The sequence below is a fragment of the Seriola dumerili genome, unplaced genomic scaffold (assembly GCF_002260705.1).
Source record: "Seriola dumerili isolate Sdu_G_001 unplaced genomic scaffold, Sdu_1.0 BDQW01000383.1, whole genome shotgun sequence".
Lineage (NCBI taxonomy): Eukaryota > Metazoa > Chordata > Actinopteri > Carangiformes > Carangidae > Seriola > Seriola dumerili.
Window position 1 is genome coordinate 15,346 of NW_019174638.1, and position 17,085 is coordinate 32,430.

General features: G+C 41.5%; 2 protein-coding genes across 2 annotated transcripts in view; one reads left to right on the top strand and one right to left on the bottom strand.

Moving 5' to 3' along the window:
* Positions 1 to 5,064: 5,064 nt before the first annotated feature.
* Positions 5,065 to 7,273, bottom strand: LOC111233274 (E3 ubiquitin-protein ligase TRIM39-like). Its single transcript, XM_022761050.1, has 2 exons — positions 7,173 to 7,273; positions 5,065 to 6,953 (listed from the first exon to the last, which is right to left on the bottom strand). The coding sequence occupies exon 2, from the start codon at positions 6,942 to 6,944 to the stop codon at positions 5,292 to 5,294; it is 1,653 nt and encodes a 550-aa protein (XP_022616771.1). The 5' UTR covers positions 6,945 to 6,953; positions 7,173 to 7,273; the 3' UTR covers positions 5,065 to 5,291.
* Positions 7,274 to 11,623: 4,350 nt separating this feature from the next.
* Positions 11,624 to 17,085, top strand: part of LOC111233253 (sickle tail protein-like) — a 42,179-nt gene continuing 36,717 nt past the window's right edge. Inside the window, exon 1 of the mRNA XM_022761025.1 lies at positions 11,624 to 11,894. Coding sequence (XP_022616746.1) covers positions 11,624 to 11,894 — 271 coding nt within the window. The remainder of the gene's footprint in view (positions 11,895 to 17,085) is intronic.

Genomic DNA, 17,085 nt, shown 5'->3' on the forward strand with positions numbered 1-17,085 from the left:
TGTGTTGTGATTGGTCAAGGGGCGGGACAAATAGACAGAGGGGGCAGAGAGCGCGAAATGCTGGAGAGGAGAGATATGGCGGCGGGAAAAGAAGAGACGGGATGAAAACAGAGTTGTAAAAGTATAATAAGTTTTGGAGTTGTCGTAACAGTTGAGGCTGTAGAAAACAGAGTCTAAGACTGAGAGACATTATTTTATGTGAAGCGCCGGAGGAGAAAAGGTATTTCTCCTGCTAGCTGCAAGAGCTCGTCTTCAGGAAGAGCAGTAGGAGTCCACCCGCTGCTGTGTCGGTTTCCCGAGGGAGAAAGGACATTTTCTTCATGTCAGCGAAGGAGCGAGACGGTTTGATCTGCCTGGTTGGTGGATCCGGAGCCGGCAACATGCTAGCCTTCTGCTCGGCTACTGCCTCTGCTCATCATTCTCTTCCCGCCACCCCACAGATATTGTGACTCGAACTCCGCCATAAACTGTGAGTATTCGCCATTGTTTTTGTTCGGCTAGACTGAAGCGGCTCCCTGTTTTGGCCTCCACGATCCCGAGTTCATCCAGGCCTGCAACGTGGGGTTATTTTCTTTATTTGACATTTTTGCCGGCTTGTGTGAATGTGAGTGTGTGGGTCCATTAGTCTAGCATATTATATCTCACTGGTAAACAAAAGGTATTTCATTCAATTCATGTGTGTTATAGGTTGAATTAAAAGCAAAGGAAATATTTCATAATAGAGGTAGAAAAAGAGATAAAAAAGTCTTAAAAGAGTAAGTTCATTTAAACGTTGTGAGAGTATCTCCTCTGATAAGGTCTTTATTTTCCTTTTAGTTAATAAATGTATCTAATTTGTGAGAAGTTGTTTGTGATATTTGGTAGTTACAATTCATAATTTACTTTAAGAAGTCAAGATTAAAAAAGAGTTAGAGCGTTGAACATTGATAGTGTAACACACTGAAAGAACGGTTTAATTTAGAGTCACTGATTTTAAAGGGCTTAATTAATCAACACAAGGGGGGAATAAAAGTAATGAACACAGGGCCCTGCCTATGGGAAAGGTACAGAAAGGGTTACATAAAAATATGTTCAACTAAGCTTCAGTGCAGTCATCTGGATTTTAAAGTGTGTTTTGTCTGTATGCTAATAAGGCTGAGCTGCCTCTGTGACGGGATTAGTCGGAGCAGAGAGGAGGAGCCTCCAACTCCACAGCTTCTGCTATTGGTGCAGCGATGACCCTGTCAGTCCTCACCACAGCTGTTGACGTTTCAGCATCAGAGGAAGAGAGTTTAAGAGCCGGGCCGGCACATCATTAGTGGCGGCTGACATGATAGGCAACTCGCCTCTGTACCGTCTTTGTGAACATTTGTGTGTAATTTGTGATTTGGTCTTAGATGCTGTTGTTGATTGTTGGGGACTGGGCTAGGTTTAAAATTCTGATTGTGTGTCACACCCTTAGAAAAAGACTGTTGGACACATTAGGAACAGGGGCGCTGATTCTAGTGTTTTTGGGTTTGTTAGAATCGCATAGTTAGGCTCTGTGTTGGCTCCTCTTCCCCTACTTCAGTTATCCTCTTGCCTTGTTTGTATTTTTGTTTACTTATTTACCCTCCTGGTTACACAATAAATTAAATCAGTAAATTTGATTTACCAATAACCTGGTTTTATGTTGCTTCCCTTTTCCCCTAGCTGGGTCGTAACACAAAGCCTGCCAACATATGGTGACTGGGAAGATGGATGCCAGAAGCCAATGTGGTTGTTGTGAACTGACACCTGGCTCTATGAGCAGTCCGCGGTCAGTAAGTGAAATACTGTAAAATACTTCCTGGGCTGTTGTATCTTCTTTGCTTGCAAAAATCATCTGCCTGGTACTGGATGCGAGTCCCACAGCGTCTGAGGTTTTACTTTCTCAGCAAAGTGGTTCCACAAAGGGTTTATATCTTGATGCTTCATGTGAACAGTGCAACATCTACTGGCCTGAATGCAATATGGGCAAATACAAACGTTTGTACATCACAAATTGAATGTAAGTATAAGGGAAAGCATGATTGTATTTTATTTTCCAAGCATAGATGAGTGTAGTGAAGTTGTGTACTCTGTCCACCTCTGCTGTTTATACAGAGGTGTTTCTGTTATTTAACCTATTTTTGTTGATATAAATGGGTTGAACAAAATAATAGAAAATAATAGAAACTTTAAAGCCATGGCGAATGTCTTTATGTAGCAGTAGTTTTGTGTTGGCATCGGTTCTGAATGTTTCTGTCTCTTTGATTACTAATAATCAAATCAGCCTTGAAAAATCTGTTGATCCCTATTGCTGTTAGTCAATTTAGGCTAATTCTGTCCTTGATTAATTAATGTGTTATTCGGTTAATACAAAGCAATACACCATGAATGAATGAATCCAAGTTTATGTTAAGCTCTATGTGGTTCTATACAGTACATAATATATACAGTTCATCATACTATTTGCCTTTTTTTAAATCCTAAAAGGATTTTAGGTGCTATCTTCATCTCTAATGTGGCGTTCCTTAAATAGTTATGAAATAAGTACAATAAAGTAATTTGATAAACATGACCCACTCTGTCTCTTTCCAGTCTGCTGAGATCAACAACTGCCGGGCGAGATGCTGTGATGCATTGTGGGGTTTTTAGTATCAACAACCTCAGGCCGTCCTTCAGCCTTGCAGGTAGCACTCTTCCAAACACACATATTTACACCTGATGTAAACTGATTGATTTCCTCACTGGTGTTAAATATCTTTGGTTTGATCTGAAGTGAATGTGAACATTGATGTGTGGCCGTCACTGTACTAGAACCCTCCCCAAGAAGTATGGTGTGCAGTTACTGATCTCAACAGCATGGAAGTTATTAGTAAGAAGCATGTCTTAGGTGCATGATGCTAAAAGCATCTCACTCACATTTTTGGTTGGACCACAGCAACACTGACACTGACTGACTGACTGACTGACTGACTGACTGACTGACTGACTGATAGAGTTGAGTTTTACTGTTAAACCTGTGGTCAGCTGAAGACCATGTGACGTGAGTAATGAAGTTACACCATTGGTCTGTTGGCTTGTTTTTTGACTCCAGGTATTCACAGATCAGCGGTCTCTGTTTTCTCCTGTTCAGCTGAATGAAGTTTCATGTCGTCTAGTGCTTCATTTTTTCCAAGCAGCTGACTAGGGACTGAATGAGACTCTTTCACCTGGTGTAAAGCTCAAGTGTCTTTGCTAGTTTTGGACTGATGCAGTTGTTCATTTTTCCATCCAGTGCACACATTGTTTAAATAGCCAGTTATTTAATTGACCAACAGAAACCTGGTCTTCAGTATTATTGATAGTGTTTGATCATAATAAATTAGGAAAGATCTGTAAAATAACCGTTTTTCTCTGCAGAAATATTAAGGAAACTTTCCGTTAATTTATTGTTTTTACACTTTATTTGAATTAGGATATTTTACTTTAATTTCATGGTTTTTGTTTGGCAGCCGCTGCTTTCAGTCATTTGACTGTTTTTTTTACGATTGTTTTTAACAGTGTAGGTAAAAACATATGGTGTTTTAATGATATATTTTTATCATATATACAGTATATGACATATATAGTATGATATACTCATAATCCAAACACCCACTCTCCTCAGAGTGGGTGTGAGTGTCTGGGAGGCTGAATGAGGTCAAACTTCAGATTGCTTTATTGACATGACTGTATTAAATCACAGTGTCTTCAAATCAAGATGCTGAATGAAAGTATGATTCAGAACATAACAAAACAAATGGTTTACGTTTTACTATAAAATGAACACTAAATAAATATGCACAATGATGCACTATACATCTACAGTACACTGCAATACCACAAAGTATATAGCCTGCTATAATTCAAGAAAAACATATGTGCCACCAAACCATGAGTAAAATAAAATATTTATAAATAATAAGCTTGAACAATGTAATACAACAGTGATGGTGAAAATAAAATAAAAAATAAAAACGGATCTACTGTAACGATCAGTGAAAAAGTGGAAATATGAGACGTTGAAAGAAAATTCAAATGTTCATTCATAAAATGTAATGCAATGTAATCGTTGTTTTGGTCGCACTAATGAATGATCGTAATGATGTCATGATTTAATTTATTGGGGGGGGGGGTCTGCTTGGCCTCTATCATACTGTAGTTGACCCTCTTGGATATTGTAGGAATCTTTAAAAATGTGACCAGTGAACCTTCAGGTGTTAACATAACACAGGTGTGTAAACACAATGCTGAGTTTGCTGGAACATACAAATACATTTTGACCGTGCAGTTTCAAACACAGTCACTTAACTGGACAGAAGGAGTCAAGGTACAAGAGTCAGGATATACTGATGCTGGGGGGCAAATATAACAAAATAATAACTTAATTAAATTGATTTGGGGAACAGAAAGTATATAACAAAATGAAAGACGGCCAACATCATTAATGGGTGTAGTCAAAAGTGAATCACACATAATAATTATAATTGGCACAATCCTTCCACTGAACAAACCAGTCTCTATTTTTGGACACTCAGGAGAGACTGTCACTGTCGGTGCAGTGTTGAAGCTGTGCAGGAGAGGTAGCTGCGTTTGCTCGGCCAGTTTGGTTTTAGCGCATCAGGTAACGTCTATATAATATATACATATATATATATTATATATATATATATATATATACAGCAATTATGACAAAATTTCACACAAATGTTGAATATTATATATGACTGGATAAACCAGGATGTAACCTGAAACTATTCTGAATGGCGGAGGCACAAAGGCTGTAATTCTAGTTTTATAGTTACGTTTCATTGCTAATTACATAATAATTACATAATTACTACGACTAGTGGTCGTAGTAATTATGACAGGAGTGAAGGGAAAAGTGTCGGTGACGCAGTATAAAGAGAGTGGTGTATGGACTAACATGACACAGGAGAGCGTTGTTCGATTCCCACGCGAAACCAGCAGTTTATATTGTTCCTATTATCCATGACTGTACGTTGTTATTATTGTAACCATGACAACAAAGATTGTCTAATGTTGAGGAAGTACTTATTTTAACCTGAATCACCATGTTTTCCTAAACCTAACCGAGCCGTGACCGTTATTATTGTAACCATGGCGATGGTCAGTGCGCTGCTCTCTGTACAGTAACCGTGACAACCAAGGTCCAATCAAAATGACCCATACGGTTGTTAAGGTTGGAGGAGTTGTTGACTGAACCCATGTTTCCTCCTGTGATGTACCAATGGTGTGAGAGTCTGTGAGAGTCTCAAATAACAGAATCAGATCTGATCGGCGAGGCTGACCGGGGAAATGATCAGAGGGGCAGCGTTCAGGCCGCCGTGATGAAGACCGGGGCTGAAGAAAGGGCTGAGTTCCCCCGTGAAGCAGCAGCCAGTGAAGGAGTAGAGATGAACTGCAGCATCCACGTCATAAAAGGAGACCAGACCCTCTTCGTAACTCACAAACACCCCCACCCTCTGAGGTCCTGCCGTCAGACTGAGGCTGACAACGGGGCTGGCTAGAGTAAGGTACTCGTTTCTATTCCTCAAACCCAGAGCCCAGTAGCCATTCACAGGACTCAGTGGGATTATTCCCTTTCTGTTGACCGACCTTTTGGTCACTCCCAGAGTCCAGTCCGTCTTCCCTGCAACCTGAACCTCGTAGTAGAATCTTCCAGAGGAGAAACTCTGCCGTGCCAAGACATTTGCATAAAGAGAAAACCTCTCCTGGTTGTCGGGCAGGTCCCTCCTCACCTCGCCACACCTCACTTGTTTCCCATCGTCAGACAGGATGAGCCAGGGATTCGCCGTATGAGGTTCAAGAGTCACATCCGTTGCGTAATGCCGAACCCTATTCAGCCTGGCATTGTGAAGCAGCTTCTGCTTTCCCCTGCTGAGCATCTCCTCCAGCTCATCCACAGCTTTCACCACTGTCCCCTCGTACGACGGCGGGCGGACTCTGACCTCGGTCCAGTTCTTGGTGCAGGGAGCAGCGTTCATGGATGTGAAGCTCTGCAGGAGGAGGAGATGGTCTTGAGTGCGTGAGAGCTGCTGGACCTCAGCGGTTCTCGTCGTCAGCGCAGAGATTTCTTGTTCCAGTTCAGTGATGAGGCGGTCGGCCTGTTCCTCTGTTGACTTCTGCCTCTCCTCGATCCCTTCGATGAGCTGGTTCAGACGTCTCTCGGCAGTCTGCATCAGAGCGGTGAAGATCTGAACGCCGTCCACTATCTCTCGCTCTGCGTCTTCCTTGCTGTACGTTTTTAAGCGCTCAATCTGCCGGATCTTCAGCCGTCTCTCTTGGATCATGTGCTGGATCTCAGCCTCCGCCCGCTCCAGCTCAGCACTCTTTGCTTCATATTCGTCTTTCAGAGACACAATGTTGTGCGCCACGTGCTCTGAAACAGTGCAGAGGGAGCACACGCACGTCTGGTCCGTCTTGCAGAACAGCTCCAGTGGTTTTTTGTGCTTTGAACACACCCTGTCCTCTATGTTCACTATAGGATCCACCAGCGAGTGTCTCTTCAGCGGTCCAGCCGTCAGATGAGGATCCACGTGGACACCACAGTACGAGGCGAAACACGTCAAGCACGACTTCAGAGCCTTGAGTTTCGTTCCGCTGCAGATGTCACAGGGCACATCTCCCGGTTTGGCCACTTGTATCTCTGAGCCCCGGCTGCCTTTGTTTCCCGCCGACTGTCTGAACTCAGTGGCCATCTCAGATATGAAGGTGTTGACGGTCAGTTCGGGTCGCGTTTTAAAATGTTTTTTACACATGGGACACTGGCAGTGGATGCTGTTGACATTCCAGTGCTGTGTGATGCAGCTCTTGCAGAAGTTGTGTCCACATGGGATAGTGACCGGGAGAGTGAAAACATCCAGACAGATGCAGCAGAGAAATTGCTCCTCAGTTAGCAGACAGCTGGTGGCTGACATGGTGACACACTGAGGACAAAAATGAAAGTGAAACTCAAATCACTACATATCTTCAGCAGATACTCGATCCTTTCTACAATCATTAAAACAAGTAAACAGGAAGATCATGGGTGTACTTGATGAGCTAATGTGATCTTTATACTGCACTTCATGTAAATGTTATGTATACAGTCAATTAGTGTTTTTTAATGGTGGGTTTTTAAACAGGATAAATAGAAGTGACTGTACCTGTGTGAGCTGAAGAGAGGAGAAACTGACCCTGATGATGATCCTGAAAAAGTTTTATTAATCCTCAGACACAGAGACTCATGTCGGCTCCAGCACAGCTGTTGCTCTGAGCTGCTTTGAGTTATAAACAAGGAAATGAGTTTCTGAAGCGCTCCCTCTCCTCCCTCCAGAGCTGCCCGCCTCCTTCCAGTAAAGTGTGTGTGTGTGTGTGTGTGTGTGTGTGTGTCATTCAAAGTAGGTCTACCTGCTTTGTGATTACATAACATGGTTCTTGACGGGATAGTCCCGTCAACACAGGGCTGTCGATGGGCAGAAATACAGTTTCTCATATTCTAAGACACTTTTAGAAAACGTGACACATCCACAAAAAACTTTGTTGCCGTGGGCAAAACAAGCAAACGCATGCTTCAGATGATGATAAGAAAACCAGAAAGGACTGAACGTGCGTGCATTTGAAGTTTTGATCTATGCAGTTGCGATATGAGAACACAAGTCAGGTCTGGATTGAACTACTACGGAGCAGAAATGAGCCGTGGTCCCCTAAAGACTTCCTGTTTGAGGTGTCACTTCATTAAACTCAGATTTATTTGAGTTGTATGTAAGTTTTGCTATTGCTACATAGCTGATGTTAGCATTAGCAGCTGTTTACTCATCAGTCTAGAAGAAGAAACGTTGTGAGCTCAGCATCAAACTTCATCCCTTTACTTGCCAACATCTGTCTCCAGAGGTGGAAACAAACACCACTGTTCACTCTTGTCTCTTATCACTATTATTCTTTTCTTCTGCTGAAGTTAGCATGCTAACCAGCTAGCTCTGGCCAGACAATGGTTAAAGCTCTTGCAAAGCCTGGTAAGTAAACAGCTTTTAATGCTAAAGATCCTGGTTTAATACAGAAACAGTTCACAACCTAAACCACCATCTTTCCACTGAGCTGAAACAAAGAGCTGCTGTTGTCGAAAGTGAACCACAGGTGGAAATACAAACCCCAGCCTCTGATGTGAGAAGTCACAGTTCAGCCCAACGCAGAAGAAGAAACATAACTTCTAGAGACAGGACTGGACTTGATTATTTAATGTCGTGCTGTAGTAGGGCCCCCTCAGGGTTTGTGGCCACTGAGCAGTTGCCAGCCAATTATAAGATTTGTTACTGGTTATCTTTATAACTCACTTAAGAAAATGTTTTGGTTTGTAGTGTGAAATCTTACCTCGTCAAATCCAGATACAAGACTGAAAGAGAAAGTAAAGTGTTCACTACAGCTGTGAGTAATGGGGGAACTCAGGAAAGTACCTAATGGCCCAGACACAAGGAAGTAAAGAGCCCAGATCACTACATCAATGTGCCTGTCAGCCATGCTTCGCTTAGTCAGACATAACCTGACAGTTTTATATTATTTCACCTATATAAAAACATATGCACCAATAATGTGAGAACGCTAAGAGTGTCATAGATGGATTTTCTCTTTAAATCAACTGTAAACTTTTCAAAAAGCTATTTTCAGAGGTGGTTGAGCTCTGACACTTGTAAACAAATATGTCGGCCACATGGATGTGATAAAGACATTCAGAAATCTCACCTGGTTTGACTAAAGTGTGAGACTCCAGGTTGTGAACACTTTTCAGTTTGGAAAGTCAAAGACACGATGGATAAAATGTTGTGTAATATAAAGTGTATAAAGTGCAATCACGTTAAAATACTGGAATAATACAAAGTCATCTGTTTTTCACTTCAGGCCTGGATTGTGTTGAATAAAGAGGTCTTCGATTGTTTATTGAATTTATTATCTATGCCGTATTTCGGAACTTCTTCAAGTTTGGCAAAAACATTAACTAGGACTCAAGGATGAACTGATTAGATTTTGGTGTTCAGAGTTCAAAGGTCATGGTCGTGGTGACTGCAAAATGTGGATTTGGCCTTGTGAACACATTATCTCTGTAACGTTATGAAGTAACTTCTTTAACTTTGGTAAAAATGTTCACATGGACTCTTGGACACAGTGATTAGATTTTGGTGACCAAAGGTCAAAGGTGAATGTCATGGTGACCTCACAAAACATGATTGTGAAAACATGCCAGAACTCTTCAAGGGAATCCCTTCAAATTTGGCACACACGTTCACTTAAAGGATGAACTGATTAGATTTTAGTGTCTAAAGGTCAAAGGCCAAAGGTCAAGGTTGCGGTGATCTCAAAAAACCCTTTTTAGCCATTACCCAAGACACAGCGCACAGCAATTATGACAAAATTTCCCACAAATGGTTTATATTTTCTATGATTCTGATAAACAGGGATGTGACCTGGGGGTCAGCTGTAGGTGGATGACGGCTGTGGCTCATATCGTGACCCGTTTCAGAAAGACAAGAACAGCAAATCTAACGGTTTCTAAATGTGAATCCTCACGTTAACTTGAAAGGTTCAAATGGAAGAAAAAAGGATCATCTCCTCATCTGTAACTGTGTCAGAGCACGACTTCCAAAGACATAAAGAGCAGCTGATCCATCACGCCTGTCTTTAAACTGCTCAACGCTCCTTCCTCCATCGGTCTCTGAACAGAGTATGAGACATAACAGACCTGCTGTTGTTAAACCATTGCTAAATTATTCCAAAAGATTGATGATGATATGAAAACAAAACCAACAGCCTGTTCATTGCAATGCTTTTCAAAGTGGTGCGGTCATGTATTGAGCTGATTATTGAGCTGGTTTCTGATCTGCTTTTCCTAACGTCTCTCAGAACTGCTAAACACAGTTTTAGATCCATACCCAGCTTTCCCACACAAGACACACGATCTAAGACAGCTGTAAATCACCACACATAATCCAAATGTCAACAACTAGAACACTGTGATTATAGATATGATGAACACCAAGATCATTTACTGGAAACTGGAAGATCAAAGAATATTGGTCAAAAGGAATATTTGACGGTACTTTGGGTAGAAGAAGAAGAAGAGGCATGAAAGAAGGTAGAAAACGTTGTAGGGATGAAAGCAAAGCAGATTACTGTTGGTGGTTTGGGCTAATGTGAGGATTGAGACATCAACATGGATTAGTGTGGCGGAAACTGACAACCAACATGAGCGAGAGCGAGTTGAGAGATGTGGAGAAAAGAGAGGAGAGGGAGGAATTATAAAAAGGAGGAGAGATTTTAAAGTGGGAATAAGAGGTGAAAGAGTAGGAGGAGGCAGAGAGAGAGAGCGTTCACAGCATCTCTCTCTCTTTCTCTCTCTATACATATATATATATATATATATATATATATATATATATTGTGTATACATGGATATAAGCATATACGTACATACAAGCTGAGTCGTTTCCCCAGTTTAAAACACCACTCAAAATGTACTTGTATAAATCAGCTTTCCACTTTTGGTTTTATTTAATTTTTTCTGTTTTATTGATTTCATTGTTTTAACTCTTGTATTTATACTTGCCTTGTTCATTGACATGTTGCTTCTCTTCTCTGTGTCTGTTATTGCTTTGTTTTGTTTTTTATGATTGTACAGCACTTTGTAACTCTGTTAAGTGCTATATAAATAAACTTATTAGTAGGATACATACATACATATACACCTATATACATATACATATATATGTATTTAACAAATAAAAAGCTTAGATATTTCATGTTAGAGGGAGACCTGCTCCTACAGTTTAATGCACGACTTAAATCATCTCCTCAAACACGATCCGTCTGTTTCATTAACATTGTCGAGTATAATTAGTCAACTTCCTTTACTTAACTTGAATTTACTTACATAGTTATTTTGATTTATTCATCCTGTTGTACTTAATAGATTATATGTGTGTATGGATGTATTTTTTTCTTGATATCATTATTATATTTCTGTGACACGTTGGCAATAGTGTCCACCTGACATTCATGCCAGTAAATCACACTGAATTAAACTGAGAGAGAGAGAGAGGGAGAGAGTAGGAAGAAGCCAGCTCTCTGCCTTCACACTCTCTGAACAGCCGCTCGCTGATCGCTGCTGGCTGCTATAAACGCAGGATCACCTCTGTGGTTCAGACGCCCGGGTCTGTAGGGGACAGAGGGAACGACCGATGACAAGACCGGAGAGCGGTGACAACCTTGACACAACGAAGACATCACCACAAACATTTCAGAGGAACGTCCACACACACCGAGATAGGAAGGAGACAACTGCAAAGACTGTGTCAAAGACCAAGAGGAAGAAGAAGACGGTTGGATGTCAAAACCTGACGGTGGAAGAGAAATCTCCATCTTCAGCTGTGAGAGGAAGAAGAGACAGAAGAGAAGCAGACTAGAGGCAAGAGGGACAGAAAGGAGAGCAGCAGGAGGAGAGAGAGACAAAGAAGAAGAAGAAGTAGAAAGCAGTGCTAAAGGAAGAAGACAAGGGGGACAAGCAGAGGAGGGACCCAGACTAACCCTGGAGTATCTAAACAGCGCTCTGCTCAGCCCAGCAGGGAAGATGTCCAAGCCCTCCTCCCGTCTGGGTCGACCCGGTTCAGCGGGGTCTAAGAGCCCCAGTTTGAGGAAGGAGCTGCAGGGTAATCGCTCATGCATGCTGAGGATCGGGGAGAGGCTGATGAGGGCAGGCAGCGAGGGGAACCTGGTCCAGAGACCCGCTCCAGCCCAGAGCCAGAGCCACGCTTCCTCAGCTGGATTAGGGTCAAGATCGAACGGGCGGACGCAGGCTGCAGCCCTGGAGGAGAAACCCACAGGAAACACCTCCAGCAAAGGTACGGTGCCTCTCTCCAGCTCTGTGGGTAATCAAAGTTAATGCTGTTATACGACATTAGCCAAGCATCGCAACATAACACAGCAGAGCAGCAACAGAGACTGCGTCCTACGTGCTGCAGTCAGATCGGTCCCTCCAGCATTTGGCGGCTTTTTTTGGGGGGATTGTTGCAGCTAAAATACCTGACTTCACAGCTGCTTTTCTTAAAAATTGGGCTGTTTTCAGATGTTTTTAGATGTTTTTTTGTATAATTCATTAAAAAGGCGACTTGTAGCAGTGAGAACAAATCCAGCGCAGTGAACAATGAGTGAAAGGATGTTTTCTGTCTTTTCATCTTCACTAATTAATGATTTAGTTCACATTTAGCTCAGTACCAGCAGCTACTGGTATCTTTTAAGGTGGAATGTTTTTATTGAGTGTTTGGAAATCAATCAACACACCTTAAACTTTCAACATGAATTAGACCTTTTGTTTTTATCAGCTGTCTTCACGACAGACTCTTTAGTGATGATCGGATCTTCAAGCTCTTCAAATGTAGATAAACGTCAACGTGGGGGACTGGAATGATTGGTTCAACTCATGGGAAACCGATGATTTTTGATCAAATTTGTGGAAAAGTTGTGATTGATTGGACAAAAGTGCGCAGAGTTCACGGAGATTGGTTGAATTTGCATTAATTATTGCGACTTTCTGGAAGGACTGGAAGATGGAGCAGCTTGGTTCCAGCCTGCATCTGTTTTATCTCCATCTACCCCTAGGTTGTTGGTGATGTGCTGTATCAGTAGTGTCTTTAATCCCATTCAAAGAGCTTCCTGCAGTTTTGTGTTGAACCGTATAAAGAACAAGATGTTATTGTGTCAGTGAGTCAGAGCCGGCCAGAGTCAAGCCTTTATGGGGCCCGAAGCAGAATTTGAATTGATTTTTAAAAGAATGTTTTTATTATTTCAGTGATGATCATTTATATTCTGCAGTGTGTTGAAATACATATCTAAAATGTTGTATTTCAGCTCTGTAGCCCAGAGGAACATTACAGAAATTGGATAGTTACCAGTCTTTCTCTATATACTCTGTGATGTCTTTTTTTTTTACTTCATACTGCATACAGTTTTAACCTTCATTCTACCATAAATAAATAACTATTAGAACTAATGAACAGTTTCCAAGCCAAGTGCAGTAGCACTTATCTACTTTTTCCACTGCTTAGAGCCCAAATAATGTCATTATATGTGACAGTCTGGCAGACCGTTGTGGCGGCTATGGGAGCTAGAATGTTGGCAGTCCTACCTGCCACCAGGGGGCCCCCAAGAGAGCTTGAAATGCCCCACGAGATCCAAACTGCATTTTGTGAGGTCACCTCGACACTCACCTTTGACCCCCAAAATCTATTCACATCATTCCTTGAGTCCTAGTGAATGTCTGCGCCAAATTTGAGGAATTTCCGTCAAGGTGTTACTGAGATATCTGTGTCCACGTGAATGGGATGGATTTCAAAATAAAACAGGAAGCACTACAAAAAGTCCAAGGGGTGCAGATTGATACACACATATTGTTCTTTCTGCCAAGAGGGAACAAACTCCTGAAATCTCTTGGAACCAAAAGAAACAGACATGAACCGTTGGTCCAGTTAGCTCATAGTTAAAATCTGTTTGTCTTTTCTGCCTCACAGTGTTTTATTTCAGGTATATTTAACATACAAATGCTCAAATTGGGGAGATAAACATAATGAGACCTCAGACTAATGTGTTATAATTATGTATATACACCCTGTTTTAAACTGCAGTTGGAAAAGCACAGAGGGAGAGCTCATGTCTGTCCTCACTGTCCTGCATCAAGGCTGGATTAGTTCCTGTCATGCTGCCAGAGTTTATGCATGAACTGTCAGTGTCAGTGTGTCAGTCCAGCAGTGGGACTCTGCCTTCAACTCATCGACCTGCTCTGGTCAGAACTTAGTATATGACTGCATTGTACATATAGATGTATTCACATGGAGAGCCTAACAGACACTAGGCTACTACTTTTGTGTTTATATTAGCTTAAAGATAATTCTGTAGCCAGCAAGGGGGGTGGCACATCATCATATGTCGACAGGCCTAACCTCGCTAACCCTCCAAAACCTGGCTGGTAAATATTTAGTTTTTCATCCTCCTTTCTGTCGAAAGTTATAGTCGTCCTGCACTTTTTACACATCAGCCAGAACACTGTATATCATCTTTAGATGTCAGCTAGCGAGTTAAGCTAGCTAGCTAGCTAGCTAGCTTGCTGCTAACTGCTAACTCACCTCAACCTCATAAATTCTCTCTTTCATGGATGCCTGGACTCTTCACTAGGGTGACCAGATGTTTTTAACAGTTGTGATTAAGAGTAGTGCTCATTTTGGCCAACAGAGGGGGCTGGCTGCTAGCTATAGCAGCTTCAGAAGTGAAATTAAATTATCAAAATAGAGTTATTCAATCAGATTTTTCTTTTTTTGTCGTTGTTGTTGTTGATGTCTCTAGGCAGAGAAAAGGTTAGCTGGCTCACTCATAGGTTATACGTTAGGAGTTCATAAACCAGGCAGTAAACTAACAAGAACAAACATACTTCAACTTCACGACTGCTTCAAAGGTAGGGAGTTGTCAATTTATCAGTTGGCCTTCACAGTAATTTATTACAATACAACAGTTGCCGTGGTCAAAATACACGACTGTTTTATTTCATAGGTAGAAACATATATTGACCGCCGAACTGAAGAAGTCCCCAGTTTTCATTTCAGATATCTGGTCACTTTACCCTTGATTATCCCACTGACGCTGACCACGCTATTGGAGTTGTGGAAATTTAGACCCTTTTTAACGCTTAATGGTCCCTCACCAAAGAAAGAAGTAATGGTGAAAACATTTACAGGTTTTGTCGCCATTTTTATTTGGTTTCTAGTTCTGAACCATGGACCTGGAAATGGATTTTACTTCACGTGTGGCGTCAGACTTAACAAGCGGATAGGGATTGATTATGTCAGATATGTCCGCAGTGCATATGTCAGTGAGCAGGTAATAAGACATGTCAGTGCACTGTGACTATTAAAGAGCACATAGTCTAATGTCTGTTACACACAATCATGTAATAACCAATATCTCACTCTTTAACTCAAACATCACAGATTTCTGTTCATTAACACTGGCACATTACAAAATATAAATAAATAAATGAAGCTATTGATAAGTCAACACTCTGTACATGTCGCACTGAATGTACAGTTCTTTGTTTAGAGCTTACAAACCCAGACTCTGTTTGACTCCATGACTGCACAATATACGAGCATCATTTCCTTTCGGGGTCATGTGCTCTCTAACAAAGGAAACACGGAGATACACCCGAGCCGCTCAGGCTTCACCTCATTGTTATTCAGAGAAAATAATCCTGATCTTCTCGATGCCGTCAGATAATATATTTTTACAGACCAAAGACCAGCCTTCCGTTATATTCAAAGAGCCTACAGCCATGTGCGTGTGTGCGTGCGCGTGTGTGTGTGTGTGTGTGTGTGTGTGTGTGTGTGATTATTCTCTTTCAGAGGACATTTCTGAAACTCTTTATAATGAGGCTACATGACTAAGTCATATGTTAATGCATTACTGCATGTATGACTCAGAGTGAATTCATGCTTTTAAATTAAAACATGACATATCACGGACATGCAGTGAGTATCTTGCAGTTTTTTTACTAAGTCAAACAGAGGGTCCAAAAAGATTATTTAAAATAATTTTAAAAAATTAGGTTGGGTTGAAATAAGATAAATAAAAGTTTCACAACCCCTCCATCTCAGCTGCCTGAGGATGCAGATCAGTGCTACGAGCCCATTTCAGCGATGAAGATAAAAAGTTCTCCTGTCAAGTCAAAAAGTATCTGTGACCCAGTCAGCTGACACTCCTCTGTTCTGGGAGACGAGACCTCATTATTTTCATCCATGGCGTGTCTCAGTAATGAAAACTTGTCAGTGTTGTTTCAGTTGCTTGTTTACTGGTAGAAGTCGATGTCGAAGTTCACTTCACGTCCGAGATGGAGTCACATAACTGAAAAATGTGACGTTTCAACTTGATTTTTCTTTCTTTTCTTTTGAAGACATTTCTGGCCTGTCATCCAACCACATCTAAAGAGAAGTATTTCTACCCGTTCTGAATAAAACTAGAATCACTTCCTGCTGTGTGAAGTCTTGAGTAATGGCTTAAAAAAAGTGTGAGGTCACACTGACTTTGACCTTTGATCTTTGACCACCAAAATGTAATCAGTTCATCCATGAGTCAATTTTTTCCAAATTTAAAGAAGTTCCCTCAAGGCGTTACAGAGATATCGCGTTCACAAGGCCAAAACCGTGTTTTATGAGGTCACCAGGACCTTGACCTTTGACCTTTGACCCCCAGAATCTAATCAGTTCGTCCTTGAGTCTTAGTGAATGTTTTTGTCAAATTTGAAGAAGTTCTGTCAAGGCGTTACTCAGATATCGTTTCCACGAGAATGCGATGGACGGACGTACAAAATGAAAACAACAGTAGGCGGCAGTAACCAGCAAAACCACCAGCGAAGAAGAAAGAGAGAAGAAACAGTAATAATGTCTTCCTCACACGGTGGTGAACATGAGTCAAATAACGCGACAAGCACCAGAAAACCCACTCTTGATTTTTATTGTCTTCTATGAAAAGGAAAAAGGAGACGTTCAAAAGCATTCATGTGTTCACCAGAGGATGTGTTGCTGTGGGCGGGGCCACGGGAAAAAACGTGTTTTAGACACTTTTAAAAACACCCACTGAAACAATCCAAACTTTCTTATTAGTTGAAAAAATGTAGTGCCAAAGTTGCTGTTTTTACAGGAAGATAAACCACAAATATTCAACATGCCTAAAACATGTTTTTTTCTCGTGGCTCCGCCCACAGCAACACGCTCATCATGATCTACTGTATTTAATGTACCGACTGTATATGACTACCTCTCACAACCCCACGTCAAAACACCAGAACTGCCCCTTTAAAGTCTTGACTGGGAAATGTAACGCTTCACCTCCCGTGGAACTGAATCCCAGTGATGTGACTGTGTGAATTTCTGTGATTTGTACACGTCCCTGTATCCAGCGAGATCTCCTCTGGTCTGTGGTCACAGCCTTTTTCTGTCCTGTCATACATTCTGGAGTCCAGCCGTATTGTCCCGTCTAGTCCCCGTGGAT

Coding starts and splice junctions, on each gene's coding strand:
- LOC111233274 (XM_022761050.1), bottom strand. CDS start 6,944: ATGTCAGCCACCAGCTGTCTGCTAACTGAGGAGCAATTTCTCTGCTGC.